Source organism: Hetaerina americana, unplaced genomic scaffold (genome assembly GCF_022747635.1).
Source record: "Hetaerina americana unplaced genomic scaffold, ioHetAmer1.1.p SCAF_10, whole genome shotgun sequence".
NCBI lineage: Eukaryota > Metazoa > Arthropoda > Insecta > Odonata > Calopterygidae > Hetaerina > Hetaerina americana.
The window spans coordinates 30,232,152-30,250,157 of NW_027286070.1; the positions used below are offsets into that span (position 1 = coordinate 30,232,152).

Below are 18,006 nucleotides of genomic sequence, written 5' to 3' on the forward strand. Positions count from 1 at the left end.
TCAGGTACTCTCAGGCTATATTTGTTCATGCAATATGCGAGTCTATCAGCATTCTCCACTGCAGTGACAGCTCGTGGAACGAGAATGTTATTACTATCAGCTGTAACAAGAAGGAAACGAAATTGTTTGTTTTTAATGGTGATTCGTGAAGTTGTCATACGTCAAATGAATTGATCTGATAAGTCATACGTTCACATTGATCAAAGTGTTTTTGCTCCGAGGGATAATCATTGTGACGCAAAATTTAATTAACGGTGCTATTGCTTATTTTTGTTCAATTCACTTCGTTCTTTACGATGTTCATTGCATTTCTATTTAAGGATCAATATGGCCGGCCTGAAATAATTTCACATTTGTTTTGCGAATTAAACTGTAAATGAGTTTACGCCTCTTGTATAACAAGATTACGTTTCTAGAGCTCATTCGGTTTGGTAGGGTATTAATCAGTGCCTACTATTGTTAATCATTGTTTCATACTATGTTCTCTGAGAATTGTATTGTTGTACAATACGTCGCATAGGGGTGAATGTGTTGAGACCGACTGAATAAGCTCTCTGCTTTCTAAAGTAACTTATTAGTGTGAGGTTACTCAATTAAGACAGCTCATGTAATTATGAAGTATGCCTGGGAATTCTTTCGTAGTGTTATCATTTAATTAGACATTATTATGCAATGGCCTCAGCTTCACAAGTAAATATGGATGTTGATAACGAAAATTCGGTGTGTAGTGGTGAAAAAGCAGCAAATGAATCAAGTTCAGAGGGAAAGGGGTCTCTTGAATCCCCTTGCACTACGGAAAATGACAGCGTTGGACCGGAGATGCTTGCTACAATTGAGGTGCGTTTGAAAAGACACATGAAGAAAGATGACAGTGGCATATCGGTTGAAAAGTCTGAAGTTAGCTCTGATGACGATGGAAACAAAAAGCAAAAGACAGCAGAGGCACTCGGTAAAGATGACAAATCGTCCACGGAAGCATTTCCAAAATTAAATTCAAAAGCAAAAAATAGAAATTACAGGAAAAAAGGGATTCCCGAAGGAGATGTCAGCAGTGATGAGGAATCCGTAAACAAGGAATCTGGGAGGTCATCTTGCTCAAATCCACAGACTGAAGAGGAGGAGAAAGAAGCACACGAAAAGAAGAGTTCAGATTCTCCCAGCCAAGAAAATGGTACCGTGTCTGAAAATGCAGATGTCGAAATGGAAGAAGGATTGTCAAGTCCATTCGTAGATGCAGATCAAAATAGCTCGCATGATTCAGATGGGGATAGTGATAGTGACACGAATTCAGAAGAACGAAAAAGTGACATCAAGTCCTCGGACAGTGAGGCTACTGAAATATCTGCCGTTGTTTTGATGAAGGGGAAGCCAAAACACAAGTGGTTTGTCATGCAGGAGGTTATTAACAGGTACAATCATCGCTGTTTATATTTTGCCCATGTGCTTTTGTGTGAACCAAGTAATTTAATATTGAATCATGCTAAAATATATTGAATCCTTATCCATAGGCTGCTTAGGCTTAAAATTAAGTGGCAGCGTAGCAATTGGTTTTTTCCGGTCATACCTAATATAATGTACCATTCATTTCAGGCAAAAGGGAAGTAGGGGTAATATTGCTGGCCCTGAACTTTTCCAGCGCCGATGCTATGGATCGTTGCATGCCGTCCAACGACTTGAACTGATGAGCAGATTGGAAGGTCATAATGGTTGTGTAAATACTCTTCATTTCAACAGCAGTGGATCAAGACTTGCAAGTGGTTCTGATGACTTAAAAATCATTATTTGGGATTGGGCCCTAGGAAAGAAAATTCTCCAGTATGACAGTGGCCACAGAAGTAACGTTTTTCAGGTAAGTGTATCAGGATTAACATTTCATGTCACTTTATGTTTAGCTGTTGCAGTTTATATATGGATTTTTATTAAAGATTAACATAGTCCAAACAGTAGTAAGGCTTTTTAAATTTTTCTGAGATGTCGTGAAAAACTTAGAGAGGGTTGGCTAACAAATGTGTAAGATTAAATCAGAAGGTTATTTTGTTGGATGAGTTTAACTCCATTCAACCTTAAACATGCTTTTGGAAAGATAAAAGGTCTTATATTTATGGAAAATGTCTGCAATGTTTTAAATATCACTGAATCTAATTTGAACATTGATATGATCATGATTGACATCATGGTGAATTCTCTGGACATTACCAATTTTGGACAACTTTTGTATTGCCTTAGAGCTGTAGTATTATACCTAACTTTACCGTGGCTATTCGGTAAACCCAATGTGTGATAATGGTTGAGAACATCATCCAAGGACAATTTCCTATATTAGCTGATTATTCTCTTCAGTTTTCACTTTCCCTCTTGTCAGGAATCTACAAGATTAGGTAGATCTTGCATGTTGGTAGTGAGCTGTCCTCACAAAACACCGCTTTTTATGATTCATTTCATTACGAAAATGAGGGGATCTGGTTGGTACATAGGCTAGCGTGTACTGGCTTCCCAACCAAAGGACCTGGGTTCGAATCCTGGAGGCGACATATTTTTCAGTAACATATTTTTCAGGGGTATCCTGATCCAAACTTGAGGTGCTTTCTGGGGATGGGCTTTGAGTGAGTACGCAGTGCGTCAGATGGGACATTAAGCTGCGGACCCCTTGGCGCCTTATGTAAAGAGTAGGCTAATGCCAATGCCAGGATCTCTCCTCCCTTCCTTTCCCATCCATCCATAATGGCGCAAACAACCTTAGCAGTCGGTTGCCTCCCCTAAAATTTACCACTATTATGAAAATGCGCACATAAACCGAAAGTCCAATGTGAATTTTTCCATCAAAAGGAAATCACAGTCTAAAGACTGGCCTTTAAAGGCACTGGATTACTTCTTTAATGAGGGAAAATTGTCATGAAAGGTAATTTTCTGTATTTATTTTCCTTCATAATTGTTTATGATAAAACACATTTTAAGGTAAAAGTTATACCAATGAAAACCAGGTGCTTAGTTCTTGTGTTTGCATAATTATGGATATCTGGTGGTACAAGAAAGCCTAATCCATAAAATGCATTTGCAGAGCTTATTACACTTCTCATCTGTTTTATCTTGGACTTTGGCCTAGTAAATTTAACAAAGAAAGTCAGTATATCTATACACACATTACAAATACAGCAGTGACTGAATATTTTAGTGTGCTTCCAGTGGCAGCTTATATTAGTTGTATATTATATTATTTGTAGGACTATGTTCTATGAATTGCTTGTGAGGGATGTGATGATGTAGATCTTGATGGTGGTACTAATAGAATAGGAATCTGATGCGTATTTTATAGATTTCAGTGTTATTTTCTTTATTTGTGATCCTCAAATGAATAAGATTTTAGCCATTGTAAGGCAATGCCTCTGACACCCACTCTATCAGCGTTACACCAAAGGAGGGGATGGTCAAGAAGGTCAAAGACACAAGTATAATCCAGGAACAAAGCTAGAGCTAAATTCTGGTAATGGAATTGAAAGCATTCATGAGTGCGGACCTATCGATCTGCCTTTTCGGTAATCCCATTGCGAATGAGAAATAACATTGTATTTATATAAATCCTTATAATCTAGAATAAAAAATCAACTCAAATAGTTTTGCGAACTGTGATAAAAGACAAATTGGTCTAAAGTTATTAATATCAGTTTTTCACCTTAATTTTTGTAAACAGGTATATCCTTGCTAATTTTCAACTGGTCAGAAAAAATTCCACATCTCAAAGATTCATTTATTAGGTAAATTTTGGGTTCAATTATATAATCCTTGCATTCCAGCAACAATTTTCCAGGTTATTCCTTACACTCCTGGAGAAGGTTTTTTAGAAATCTTCTGAAGGCAGCCTAACACTTCTTTATGATCACAGGGATATAGATACGAGACAATGTTTCTGGGATGCTATTCTGAGGAGCAGTGGACTGTTTTTACCTTGGAATTTTTCCTTGGATGTTTGTAAAACTTAAAAGAGATTAATTAATTCTTTTAGCCATCAATTGGCCTCTGTGGTAATTTTACCAGAACATGGTTAAGAACCTTCTATAGGTTCAAGGGCGTTCTTCTATAGGTCCTCCACTCAGTATTCTTCACCTTTCAGTGGTGATTGCTTCCATGGGTCTGATGGAAGCTATTATTTCAGGTTCCATTCCTAAATTTAAACTCTTCTTTCATGGGGTGCACCCTTGGTGAGACCTTAAGACTTGGATGTGAGAATTTAGTTCACTCTCAGGTATTTGGAGGATTTTTATCACATCTTTCATAAATAAAATACAGATGGATGAAGCTAATGAGCTGCTCTTCTTCAGAATATTGGTGTGGTTTTTCATAATTTCTTTTCAAATGAAAGTGACCCCTGCCATAATTGGGACTAAAGTTGTGTATCAAACTGACCTGAATGACCTCCACCAAAAATCATGCAAGAATGCACTGCCCTATTCTGCGGGTCATTTAGGATGTTTTCATGTAAATTGGCGATAATGGCAAAAATTTTGATTTCTTAGATGTGTGGAAAATTATAACCTTAGCTGTATATATTTTTTATTGGTCATGCTTGGAAAATATAATAATTGTCGCTAGTGGTTATCACAAATTTGTTTTACTTTTCAGGCTAAGTTTCTTCCTCTATCAGGTGATATGCACATTGTTTCCTGTGCTCGTGATGGACAAGTGCGATTGGCTGAACTGTCATCAACAGGCCTTTGTCGTACTACAAGACGTTTGGCTCAGCACCGTGGGCCTGCTCATAAACTGGCCTTGCAGCCAGATTCTCCTCATGTGTTTCTTAGTGTTGGAGAGGATGCAATTGTTAATTCATTGGATGTCCGTGAATCAAAACCTGAAAAGTAAGTAATTAAAGAGAATTGTTGAGTTGGGAGGCTTGGGTAGACCAGAGGTAGCATATCTACCCGTGAAGCTGAAGGTCGCTGGTTCAATTCCTGGACTGGTGGAAATTTTTCAGCTTAGAAAAAATGGTAAATAATTTATCGGAACGAGACAACCGCACATTAACAGAAAAAAGACAATAATGGTGTTTCGGAATGAGGCAGCAAGAAAAATAGACTCCTGCTAAAAAGCTACCCTGAACCCATGGTGAAAGGTAGCAGTTTCATCATTGGGCACTGGTGGCGCTGACTGAGTGGGTCAGCCCGGCATTAGGTGCCACAGGTGTTGGTGAGAGTGAAGTTCACAGTATTGGCCGCAGTACTTCAGTGTGGAAGGCAACGGGAAACCACCACATTATTCTCCCTAGAATATGCATTCCTGCCTTGCATTCTAATAAAAGTAGAATGTAATAGCTGCAGTAAATCAATCGTAGGATTGAAATACTGATGATGAGCATTTTATATGAAATTATGTTAAGCTCATGCTGCATTTGATCATATTTTGCATGAATTCATGGTGACAAATTAAGTGATCATAATTATATCTTCATTTCTAATTCAACATATTTCTTCTGTGATGTAAGAGTAGAAAATGGAGAATATGGGCAGTGATATTCTTGGAGATTAGAAAGAGTTTCCTGTTATCACCCGTACTTTTGATTTACATGCTAAAGAAGTGGTAGGATAGCTATGTTTGGGGTTGAAGTGAAAGTAAGGGAGGAGATGATTAAAGTTAATTTAAGCTATATTTGCAGATTTTGAATTTTAATCAGCTGATTAACCAGAAGGGTGCAGTTATTTTTAAGTGCAAGGTAAAATCAGTTCTATAGTTAAGAGATCAGGAAATCATGAGGGAAAGAAAGTATTAAACATCTTATGAATAGGAAGACTTTTTTTATGAAGAAGTTTCATGTTAAAGTAATATTGAATGCATTAGAAAATATGAATGAATTTGTAATATGGACAATTAGACTACATAAATTAGAGAAACTGAGACATCATCTCCTTGGATAGGAGGAAATAATTGCATTTGTATAGTGGAGGTAGTTCATGACAGGGACTCAAAAGTAAAGAGGTTTAGAGAAGAAATTGGCATGGAGCATAGATCTATGTGATTCTGTAATCTTGTTTACTTGGTTACAGAATGTTACCACCTAGTATTTGAAGAAATATGATAGATGCATAATAGATGCATTTGAGATGTGGGTGTGGAGAAGTTGGATGCAATAATTTGTGTATTGAAGAAGACAAACCAACAAGTACTAGATGGGGAAGGGAGAAAGTTGTTGGGAGAGGTTCAAAGAAGCTTGATATTGTGAATGGAGGGGCCATTATAGGGTGATAGAATGTTAAAGATTATGATAAAGAAGCGTGAATTATCCCCCAGCATATTTTTTGTTTGTTTATGTGGGGATTGCTTATGCATCTTGGAATGAGAAAGGTTAGAACTTCCATCCTTGCTTTCCCGTGCACATAGTCAATACGAAGTTCTTGATGCACGCAATACGATATTAGAAATGCCTCTCACTTAGGTGATACCTCTCTACCAAACACCAAATTTCAAAGGGGATTGGGATGGTGCAGTGGCTAATGTACTGGCTTTCCACCCAGAGTTTGAATCCCGGAGATTGAAGATAATTTTCAGTGGTATCCCTATCCCTACTTGAGGTGCTTTGTGGAGAGTACATTGAGTGTGTATATAATCCATTGGATGGGATATTAAGTTGCAGACCCCTTGGTGCCTTTCATTTAGAGTAGGTTAGTGCCAATGCCGAGTTTCTCTCCACCCTTCATCCTTTCCTGTCCATCCCTAATGGTGCAAATGACCTCAGATGTCGATCGCCTCTCCTAAAAACTACTACCAAAAGTGAGTTATGTGGAGAAATGGGTGAAAAGAGACCTATATTAATTTTATGTGTCTTGATAGGAGTAGAAAGGCTGAAGTAACTGAAGAGGGACACTTGAAAGTCGAATGGCATTTATGTTATTTATATGTACTACTGAAGTCCAAGCTGTTTTGGAACAGTTTTCAGTGAATGGTAAAACCTACCTGTAATCAATTGAGTATGTGTATTGCCATGCAAAATCTATTTTGTTAAATAATCAAGCCTAGTGACATCTCTAATCAATTCATAATCCACAAATTTGGTGGCTTTAAATAATTTTTTGGAGTACTCTTAATATACACTATAATTCAATTCCAAAAATAGCTCTGTAATTGTCTAACTTTTAAATGTGGTAGGTACACAGCAAGAGTATTCCCCAAAGTATAATCGCAAAGTTGGCTTTTTCTTTCTCTCATTTGTCTTTTATTTTTCAAGTAAATTTTTTTAGTCATTTCATTACTAATCATTTTATCTTCAGAATGTACACAAAATATATTTGGTGGTGGATATAAATTACTAGGTAAGAAGGAAAAACCTGAACTTGTTGGTAAATATAATTAAGGTAAGAGGTGTTAAGATAGCTTTGTAAGGCTAGGAAATCAGGATGACTCTTGTGTGATTATCACAAACTCAAAAATGTGTCACAGGTTGTGTGCTGTAAAGGAGGGAGCAAAAAAGATTGCACTATACAGTGTACATGCCAACCCCTTGACCTGTCATGAATTTTGTGTCAGTGGAAGAGATCACTTCATCAGGATATATGACAAGAGGAAGATAAGTGAGAATGAAGGACCTCTTAAAAAGTACTGTCCTCATCACTTGGTTAGTATAATCTTCAATTTAGTTTGACCTTTGGTAATTGTAATTAATATTCTACTGCCTTGGTTGCATAATTATCTGAAAATTAATGTTGCAAATTCTGTTTGCTATAGCTTCATTCCAACACCTACGCACATGTAACATGTGCTGTGTTTAATTACAATGGAACGCAAGTTTTAGGTTCATATAATGATGAAGACATATATTTATTTGGTACAAATGAATCTGAATCAGAGTATTTGCACAGATATGAGGGACACAGAAATAATGCAACAGGTATAATTTGCTGGTGTTAAATATTTATTTCAAATAGCTGATTTTGTGTATAATTCTTTATTACTCATTTATTCTCCTTATTATTCACAGTGAAAGGCATAAATTTCTTCGGTCCCAAGAGTGAATTTGTTGTATCTGGTTCAGACTGTGGAAATATATTTTTTTGGGATAAAGAGATGGAATCGGTTGTTCAGTTTATGCCAGGAGATGAGAATGGGGTGGTAAGTAAAAAATTCCAGTTAGTGTACATATTTGATGAAATATGTGTAGGTGAATTAGCTTCACATTGATTTCCTCTAAGATATATATTGATTAAGGGTCTATTTTTATGTGTGATATTAATTGCAGGCTCTGGTAAATTTTTATACCTTATTTCATTGTCAAGTCCTTTCTATAAGTAGATAGAGATTGGTTGCCTCTTTGTTTCAAATTGTGATATATCATTTCAATTGCGCTCTGGATCCCTTGAAGAAGAAATTTCACTTATTTCATGTAGGCAACGCTGATGACATTAGACACTAGAGAGTGGAAGAGAGAGGTAATGTGCACTCTGTACTATTCAGAGGCCCCTCATTTGATGGATTTTATTTTATTTATGGTTTAAAATTAAATTGAAATTTCAAAATATCCGTATTCAACCTGCATATGGTGCAAATGCATGATGAGTGAGCACCACTTGGAATTAGTATTCATACAATTCCCAGTTACTGCATTGTTGTCCATTGGATGTCCTATTGAGTCAACTGGCATCAATGGAGATCTATTTGATAAGCTATAGTCTTCCTATAGATGTTCAAACGTCCCCTTGTGGATAGGTAAGGTATCCCCATTAGATGATCTTTGAAGAATGATAATTATATTGCTGCTGTGGTAGTAGCATTCAGTGATGCATACATTATTCAACGTTTACATTTAAAAAGGTGTTGGAACCTGGTTGTGTAAAAATGGGGAGAATGTCAGTTTTTGTTGAAACTGGATTTTGTAATAAATAAATGTTAATGGAAATTAATATAAATATATGTGTGTACAGCTGAGACAGTTGACAATTTTACTTAATACATTGTGACTTGAGATGTTAAATGGCAATGCATACAGTCTCTTTTCTTAGTTCTCTCTAAGATTTTTTCTATAATCTTGGAAAGTTTTCTTGGTGCACTTGAGGTTTTTAAAATGTAAATTTATAGTGAATTATTTTACCCAAATGTTAAATAAAATTAAAAGGTACAAATATGCCTAAGTACATGATTTGAGATGGTAACATGTTGTCTTTTGGGCAATGTATTTTATGAATATTATTGGGTTGAATTTATAGAATAAGAGAAATTTAACATAGACAACTCCATAAATGGACATCCTGGATGCTCAATTTATATAATACATTAGACTCAATATTGATGCCATTCATATGGCATCTTAAGGACAGTAAGCGACTCGAAGAATGTCTGGATTCTAAACGGGAATCCTGTGGACATCTTGTGGTGGCTGGGAGTATCTAAAATATACTTGAATGGGGCTTGTGTAAAATGCATGTGCATCCATAAGTGGATCCATTGCATAGGCATGTGATGAGTTCTTTATTAATTGTTAAGTTTATCATTTCTCTGTGCTATGTTATTTCTTGTGATCAGTTGACCTGTATGTTATGCGAAATACGTTATCTAGGAGCAAGTTCAGTCAGTAAAGTTTGCATGCATTGATAGAGCATGATGCATTTTTTTCATGTATCTCTTAATGGAATTCATATTTATGGTAATCTATAATGAACTTTTTCATTTGAAGTTACACTAAATTATATTTCTACTGGTTCTCATGGTTTTATGTTACATACTATTGTAAATGGTGAGAAGTGAGAGTGAAATATGAAATGATACAAAATATGTCCTTGCATTAAAACCTCCTTAGTGATTTGGATACTTTCATTCTTAAACTATATACTAGGGGTGTGAAATAGGATTTTTTTCCGTTGTATCCCATATTCAGTGATTCTTGATAAATGACTAATTGACAAACCAACCCTGTCAACTTTTCAATGAAAGACCAAAACGCATACTTTAATTTATTGAATCAGGCCTGTTATTTTTTTGATCCCTAGATTATTTAGTTGAAATAGTTGACACAGTACAGTTATTAGTACCCAGAATTTGATTATGATCCTTAAGTTATGCGGCTGATCATGGATTGTGGTATGCAAAAACTGCTCAATAAAGAATTCATATTGTGTTTTGCATGATAATGTTTCAAAATTACTCTAAATCGTTCACTTTTTCTATTATCATGGTTTGAACCACCATCACTTTTTCACCTGAAAGGTATTATTGCATGTTTTGCTTGAATAATTAAAGAACTCCAACCTCTAGCAATGAAGGCTGCAAACAATGAAGTCATGGAACCACAGAACTGAAAGTTCTCTTTACTTTAATGAAATTCTAATCTAATACAATAATTTAAAAAAATATGATTGGATTGATTTGTTCCAAAGTAACAACTTACACATTTTGGCACATTAAAGGTGAATCTTATGCTTACAGAAATACAGTAATAGAGAAGGAAAAAATATCCTCTACAAGAAAATTGGTTGGGTCCTGTAAATGAATTTAAAAATACCATTTTCATTGTAGGCATCTGGTGGCCATGTGATGACATATCAGTTCCCAACTGATAACTGCTGGGCATAAAGTTTTAATTTGTTATCCAGTTATAATTTTTCCAAAAGAATTCCACTTGGTAATTTTATTTATTTTTTTAGTTTCTGAACTTGTTAAAACAACCTGGGATAGTCTTCCTAAGTTGTGACCATGATGGCAGAGTTATTTAATAAAAAAATTCAATTTATGGCATTTTCAGAATGAACTTCCGGTGAACATGAACACTTGTTTAAAATTTATTGAACCATGCATGTGGACATGTTGACCGATATTTTAATCTCCCAATTTCATCTCTTTGTATTTCAACAACCAGGTGTATTCTCATGATACTTGCTAAGCTTGCACTGCAGTGGGAATGAGTATTTCTGTTCATGGGCTGATAAGGTCTTCTGGCAGCCACAAACCATAATTTTCTTCATTTTTCATTTATTAGTGCTAGTAGATATACTTTTTGGGGTTCACTGGTGGTTTCCAGATGACATCATGGCTCAATAATAACTATCAGCTGTGTACAATATCTCTCCTTTGCAGGTGTTTGCACTCGGAGCAATATGGTGTGATAATTCAGCAACAGTAGTTATTTGTGGGGTGAAGTAGGGCAACAATAGGTCACTAGGCTTATCATCAAAGGGCCTTTTCTCAATCTTGAGGCCTGCTTGTGTTTACTTTTCGTAGCTGTGTAGTCTGCCTGAAAGTAGACCTCTGATATAGGATGTCATGATCTTGGACATTGGATACATTCCCTCTTGTATTGGTGATGAACAGAAAGGTGGATAGTTTTATATGAATAATAGGTACCTCCTCATCTGTGCATATCATCTTCATGTCATTAGTTTGGCCTGCATTTATTTCAATCAGATCAACATTAGACCAAGTAAATACTATTTTTTAAAACAGAAGACCAATAACTATTATCATTAAATCTGAAAGAATACATATTCATCCAAAAATAAACCACTGGTGTCTAATAAATGTCAATCATCAGCTTTTAAAGTTGACTCAGTCATAAATCCCTGTCCGGTTCCGTGATCAGGTGAACTATTTTTCAATTAAAATCAAATTTACGTGCGTGTGATTTTGATCAATATGACTTCTCAGAGTGTATTATCTTTGTAGTACCTCGTTATCCATGGTAGATTCCCCTTTTTAGGATCTTTAAGGGTTTGTTGCTGTATAGCAGTAGGATATTCTGTATACATTACATGAAATGCTTGCCGGTATTAATGAGCTCAAAGTATTATAATTAGTAGCTGGAAAGTGAGATTAAAAACCATTGTTTAGAGAAATCGAAAGTATATAATTGTTGTTTTGCAGCAATAGTGCAAAAAAATGAAATGGACATCTATGAGGGATGAGTTTAGGAAGTAGATGCCAGATATGCATATTGTGGATAAATCTTTGTTGTGAAATTCATGGTTTGATGCAGGAATTCTTATCGTGTCCCATTTTAATGACCATCAGTTTGCGTATAAACTACTTACTCATTTGGCAACTAAAGCGAAATTTGCATGATATCTTCCTTTATTTCAATTTGGTAAATGCTTGCTAATGCTCATTTAATTTCTTTTGCTCATCTACTACATCCACTGAAGTTTTACCTGGACTCTTACTGAATCAGTGGCCTAAGAATTATGGATGATATTTGTGAATGATAGATAACTAAATATATGTACAAAAATTCTATGCTGTTTTCAAACTTTTAAGTGGAGAACTCCTTCCCCTACATGCAATTCTACCTATCTGAGTTCTATAGTACCTCTGTCCAAGCCCAATTTCGCTGTACTATATTAAACAATGGCTTATCTGTCTGAATTAATTTACTGAGTAAATTTATGATAATTTGGCAAAAGTTTTGAAAAAATTTCCTGCCTCATTTTTTAATATTGATTCTTGTTAAACAAGTATGGCAAATTTTTAATATTTTGAGTGATACTCTCTTAGCTTAAATCTGAGTAATACTGTGTATATGGATGTTTTCCTATCACTGTGTAGGTTTGATGGTATTTAGTGTCAGTGGGTTTTTTTTTTTAAAAAGCTTGCTTTTTGTAGTAAGAACTATCTGTTCTTAATGGAAGTGATTGAAATGGATGTTGTGTTTTATCGATTGAATTACATGACATTAACTATTTACCACATATTTCTCTTCATTTGGAACAAAACAGGGAAAAATTTTGCCTCATCTCTAGAAGAACCAATTGTGGAATTGAGCAATTAAAAATCAACATATTTGAGGTAGCTACGGGAAGACATGGTACCAGTATTCTTTCAAATATTACAGTGATAATGAAATAATGGTTGGTAATGTTACACATTGGTTATACTCAGATAATAGAATGTGAAGGAATGGCTTGCTGTCATGTAGATACAGGAGGAGAGAATGTTTTTGTTCCTTGCGAAAAGTTCTTGGCTAGTAAACATTGAATAAATAATTGTATCGAGGTATGCCCTATGCTAACTCTGGTTACTTGGTAAATATTCTTCACACTTTTACATTATGGTTTAATATTGTTAGTCAAAAGTTGCAAATAATTTATGTTTACTATAAATTTTGGATTCTAGAATCATTGAATAATTTGCATGGCTTGCTTCCAATTATGTCAAAGTAAGCTTGATGCATTTTTATATGCTACCTACTGTGCATTTCATATGTGATTTTCATTCCATTAGGTCAATTGTTTGGAGCCTCACCCTCAGATGCCTGTTCTGGCTACCAGTGGATTGGATGACGATGTCAAAATATGGGTTCCATCTTGTGAGCAAGAACCAGCCATGCCTAATCTCAAGTCTGTGAGTGTTATGACTTCGAAGTTGAATTGTCAGTGAAGGTTACTTGGTTAAGTTTCCTCACGACTGTTACTATGTATGCCATGTATCATAACTCTCCTAGTTTACCATATTATGTACAATGATAAACTAGTTTACTAAAGTCAACATGTTTTGTAGGTTATAATATTAAATTGATACTAACAAATGATATGTTGGCTTGCAGTATTTTCTGGATCATCTTTGTATAAATATGAAACAAGCTGATTCATTTGTTAAAATTAAATATTGGTGGTGAAAGTCATCGAAAGAGCCTGGTCCAGTTTCACTCAGTGCATTGATGGTGGCCATAATCTGGGCCATGAAATGAACTTGAATATGAAATGCTCTAAACTGGTTTAATTTTTTTTGATCAATTTAAAGTTACTGGGAGGAATATGCCACACTCAATCAAGAGTTCACAAAGCGCCATTTGACTAGAAAAAGTTAACTTACAAAAGTAATAACAGCTCATTGTAAAATTAATATAAGAGTCTTGAATTTACCCAAAAATTTAAAAATATAAATTTTGTACTGTGTTCATTTGATTAAGAGCAACTCAACCGTTTTAGTCCCTGAAAGATCAAAAGTTGGGTATTTGGTCCGTTCCGTTGTTATTATTATTATTGGGCCAACATTCTGGTTCTTTTTTAGTTCATAATGTAAATTATTATTGAAAAATAATTTTTAAAAAGGTTTCTCAAAAATCCAATTGACTACATTTGGATGCTTAATAAAATGAAATCCAACGAGTTATTGTCCACCTACATTACCTCAAATTCTGGTGTACAGGCTTTTGGAACAAACTGCTGGTCACTTCACCCAAGCAAAGTCGATACTAAAACTTAATTGTTCCACCAAATAGTGACATGTGTGGGAATGGCATGTAAACCAAATAAAGTGAGGATTTGGTTAGGTCTATAGGGCCTCCAGCTCAGTTTGATCTAGAATGAGAATGGGCCTGAGCTCCCATTTTCGAATGTATGCACCTAAAATTCATTATGGATTCGTGCTTGGTGAGCTCTATCTTCACCATTTAAACCAACATGGGTTTAATATCTTAAACCAATAGCGATGGCCTACACTAAATTTGTGTTATCATTTTCTTAGGCTGTGATATTGAACCACAAAGACCGTGATGATGATCGGCAACGAGATCCTGATACATATGATGGCCAGATGCTGTGGATTCTTTGGCGCCATATCCGCCGCACTGAGAGAAGGGTAAAAATAGTTTCAAAAATGGGTATTCAGTTACCAAGATAGGCCATTATGAGGTTAAGAAATGATTCCTTTTACTTTTGATCCATATTCAGACTTACCTGATCCAAGCATGAGGCTAGGGCTCCGTAAATGAAATAGTTTTCAATATAATATGTTATACAAAGTTTAGGAAGAACACCATTGTGACAATGCATGTACAGTGGACTCTTGTTTGGATGTTCCTTGGTAGTTTTCCTTATTAGTAAATCTATTTCCTCAAATCCCAATCAGTTCAATTAAATACAGTTAGCAATTTTGAAAACATCTTTTGTTTGTTCTTTGAAACACTAAAAGAAAATTTTTCAAGATGAAAATACTCAACCAAGTTGGAAAAATCAAAGAAAAATGTATGAAAATACGAAATGTCTCATATGGAAGGTTTTCTTCAAACAATATTTCAAGTGAAGAGTTGAATAAGTGGTTGTTCAAGTTATATGGAAAAAGTTATGAACACATGAATGTTCTGTGTAATGTTTTTGAAAGGTTAAATTTGATTGAAGAAAAACTGAAACTTTTCGGAGAACTGGAGGAAAATCCTCATGTGCAAATGTAGATCTAGCAACAGTAGGGTAGTGGCTCTTCTGGTCATTATTAACATTTTAAATGTTTCAATTTGTTGTCTCCGGAGTAATTTTATGGAATTTACATAACATATTGAAATGAAATTATTGACTTTGTAATGCCACACACTTTATATAGAACACTTTATTTTATTTTTAACAGTAACTATTTCCAACAACCCATTGGTTTTGCCAAGGGCTAGCCCTTGTCCCCACTTCTGGCCGAAATATAGTTGTACCATTTTGAAAAAGTTTTGTTCCCCCCAGGTCACCTACTCATCAATAATGTATTTTGTTGGTTACGTTATGTAGACGATGTCTGATGGCTTTGGACAGGTTCTAAAAGGCAATAAGAAAACCCTCTCCCATGTTTAAATTTTCTCATGTTTCCTATATTTCCTCAACGTATCCATTTATGAAGGCAAAAATGGGTTACAGTTCTCCATTTCTCGGAAGGATATGTATACTGATCAATAAATGAATTTCTCTTCAAGGCATTGCTTTGCCTTAAAGCTTTTGCCACTTCATGTAATGATGCACCAATTAGCCTCTATTCATGTCAGATCGAAATATAAGGAAGGAACTTAATGTTATTGAAATGATAGCAGTTAACAATGGCTATCCAGAAGAATTAATAAATAAATTTTACCGGAAGAAGCTTATTAAAATAGCCATAAGCAGCATTTACAACCCTGCTGTATAGGTTGCTGTTACAACCTTCACAGAAGCCAACTTTGGTGTACGAAGATGGCAAATGTGAAGACCACCAGATGATGGTATCCAACGTCCAAACCTGGGTTGTGTTCCAAATAAAGTGCCTGGAATTATGAAGTCAATAATTTCTATTAATTTTAATATTTCAATTTATTTTCATGTATTATTTAGTTTTTGAGTAAAAATGGAAATTCTACAGTGTCTTCCTGCTAAGAAGTTCCAGTCAGAGCTGAATGTGTACTACTAATCGAAAGGCATTTGGGATCATATTGTGTACATCTAACGATGCTGAAATTGCTGAAAATTTTAATTACGGCATGCTTCAAATTATGCATCCTAAAAAGCATACTAAGTCCTATTCTGTTGGCCAGAAACTACTCTTTAAGTTCTGAATTAAATGAGATTTTGATTAAAGTTCAATTAAAATAACGTTTTACTGTAGGTCATCAGGAGATGAGACATTTGGTAAACAGGGAAGTGTGACTATATAATGATTTGATTGATAACCTTTTTTTATTTTGCTTAAGTTTAATGCATTAAATCCAGATAATCCATACTTTTCAAATATCCTATGGCTTTCAATTTAATCTAAATTTTTTAAGGACACATTAGAATAATAATGTACAAGCTTTGCATGCCTTCAATTTCCAGCTCAACCAACAGCGTGGGAATTGGATGTCCAATGACTGTGGCCCCGGTGGAAGAGGAGCAGCTGGTAATCGGGGCAGTGGTGATGGTGGATCTTCTACAGCTGGTTTGCCCACAGATGATGCATCGACTGATGATGACACCGACAGTGATGATCAGGAGGAGTCTCCACGTAGGGTACAGTGCTCCCCATCATAAACTGTGTCATTTGATTTTGGAATTTTTTTCTGATCTGATTTTTAAAAAAATTCCCGAGTAAATATTGTAATGGTTGGTGTAAAAAGTTCAATTTCTATTATTCATAGGTGAAACCTTGTAATGTTGCTTTGTTATTATCATCAAGGACAAATGATGATATAAAGAATCCATAAATACCTTAATTTTATCCCTATTCCTCTTCATTAATTCTTTCTCAGTTCAAATTTGGAATTAAAAGAGTATATGCACATGAATGAATGGAACTTGTTTCTTTGAATGCTTATTTTAGGTACAATATTTTGTGAAACATAATTGTTGATATTATAATACAACATGGTACTTCAGTTTTTGGCTGTTTTATTACATTAACTTACAGATTTTTTGGTGTATGAGGATGTTAGTTCTGTTGTGTTATGTTAGTCAGCAATACTATTATAATCATTTCAGTATTTATTTTATTAAAACAATAAATTTGATTCTGATCATTGAACTGCAATTAGTGATTTCTGTTACTGTGTGAATTTAGTGGTTGTAATCCAAAGCTTTCCCATTTTCTTTCCTTTATTTATTTAACGATGTATTCAAAATCAATGAAATTTTTATGGATACCCTGAGTATTCTGTCATTCTGTTGAAATATTTTTTTAAACTTCCAATTATTTATGTATCCCTTTTATTTATCAATATGTCAGTTAAGGAAATCTTTTCAAGCGTATCTGTGGAAAAATTGAAGAGTAAATAATATATGATTTTCTCCACTTTTCCTTTATAATTTAGTGATCATTGGGGAAGTCACAATGCTTGATTAAGTTGAAACATAATGCTATTTATTAGAAAGGATTTATTTTGCAGCACTAATTGTATGAAGAGGTTGTCTGATAAGTTGTTGATAGAAGTTGAATTTGTACCATGTTAAAAATTGAGAATAAATTGACAGATGTTAACATGATCCTTTCAGAAATGATACCTAGGGCATATTCATACCACCCTTTTTAACCTTTTGTAAATTCCAAAGGCACTGGTGTAAATTTTTACTGGAATGTTAGGTATTTAATCATTGTTAGTCAACATTTTGTAAAGATGTGAAATAAATATTGCGATGTAAGATATCGTTTTATATCAGAGTTAATTCAGAGAGAGACTTATAGATTTTAGAAAACTTGATAAATGAATGGCGTTCTTCTCCTCAGTTAAAGCAATACATTTTTGTGAATTACTGTAAATATTTCTTCTAAACTTCTTTTATTTTTTTTATGCCGAGGCATTGTGAAAAAGTTGGGTTATCTTAAAATCATAAAATTTCA

The 18,006-nt window shown here is 34.7% G+C and overlaps 1 protein-coding gene across 1 annotated transcript; it reads left to right on the plus strand.

The window, feature by feature from the left end:
* Nucleotides 1–87: 87 nt before the first annotated feature.
* LOC139700037 (DDB1- and CUL4-associated factor 8-like) lies at nucleotides 88–17,193 on the plus strand. The gene is made up of 9 exons (XM_071598491.1): nucleotides 88–1,409; nucleotides 1,591–1,849; nucleotides 4,618–4,853; nucleotides 7,426–7,600; nucleotides 7,711–7,873; nucleotides 7,964–8,094; nucleotides 13,186–13,305; nucleotides 14,431–14,544; nucleotides 16,509–17,193. The coding sequence occupies exons 1-9, from the start codon at nucleotides 673–675 to the stop codon at nucleotides 16,701–16,703; spliced, it is 2,130 nt and encodes a 709-aa protein (XP_071454592.1). The 5' UTR covers nucleotides 88–672; the 3' UTR covers nucleotides 16,704–17,193.
* Nucleotides 17,194–18,006: the final 813 nt, after the last annotated feature.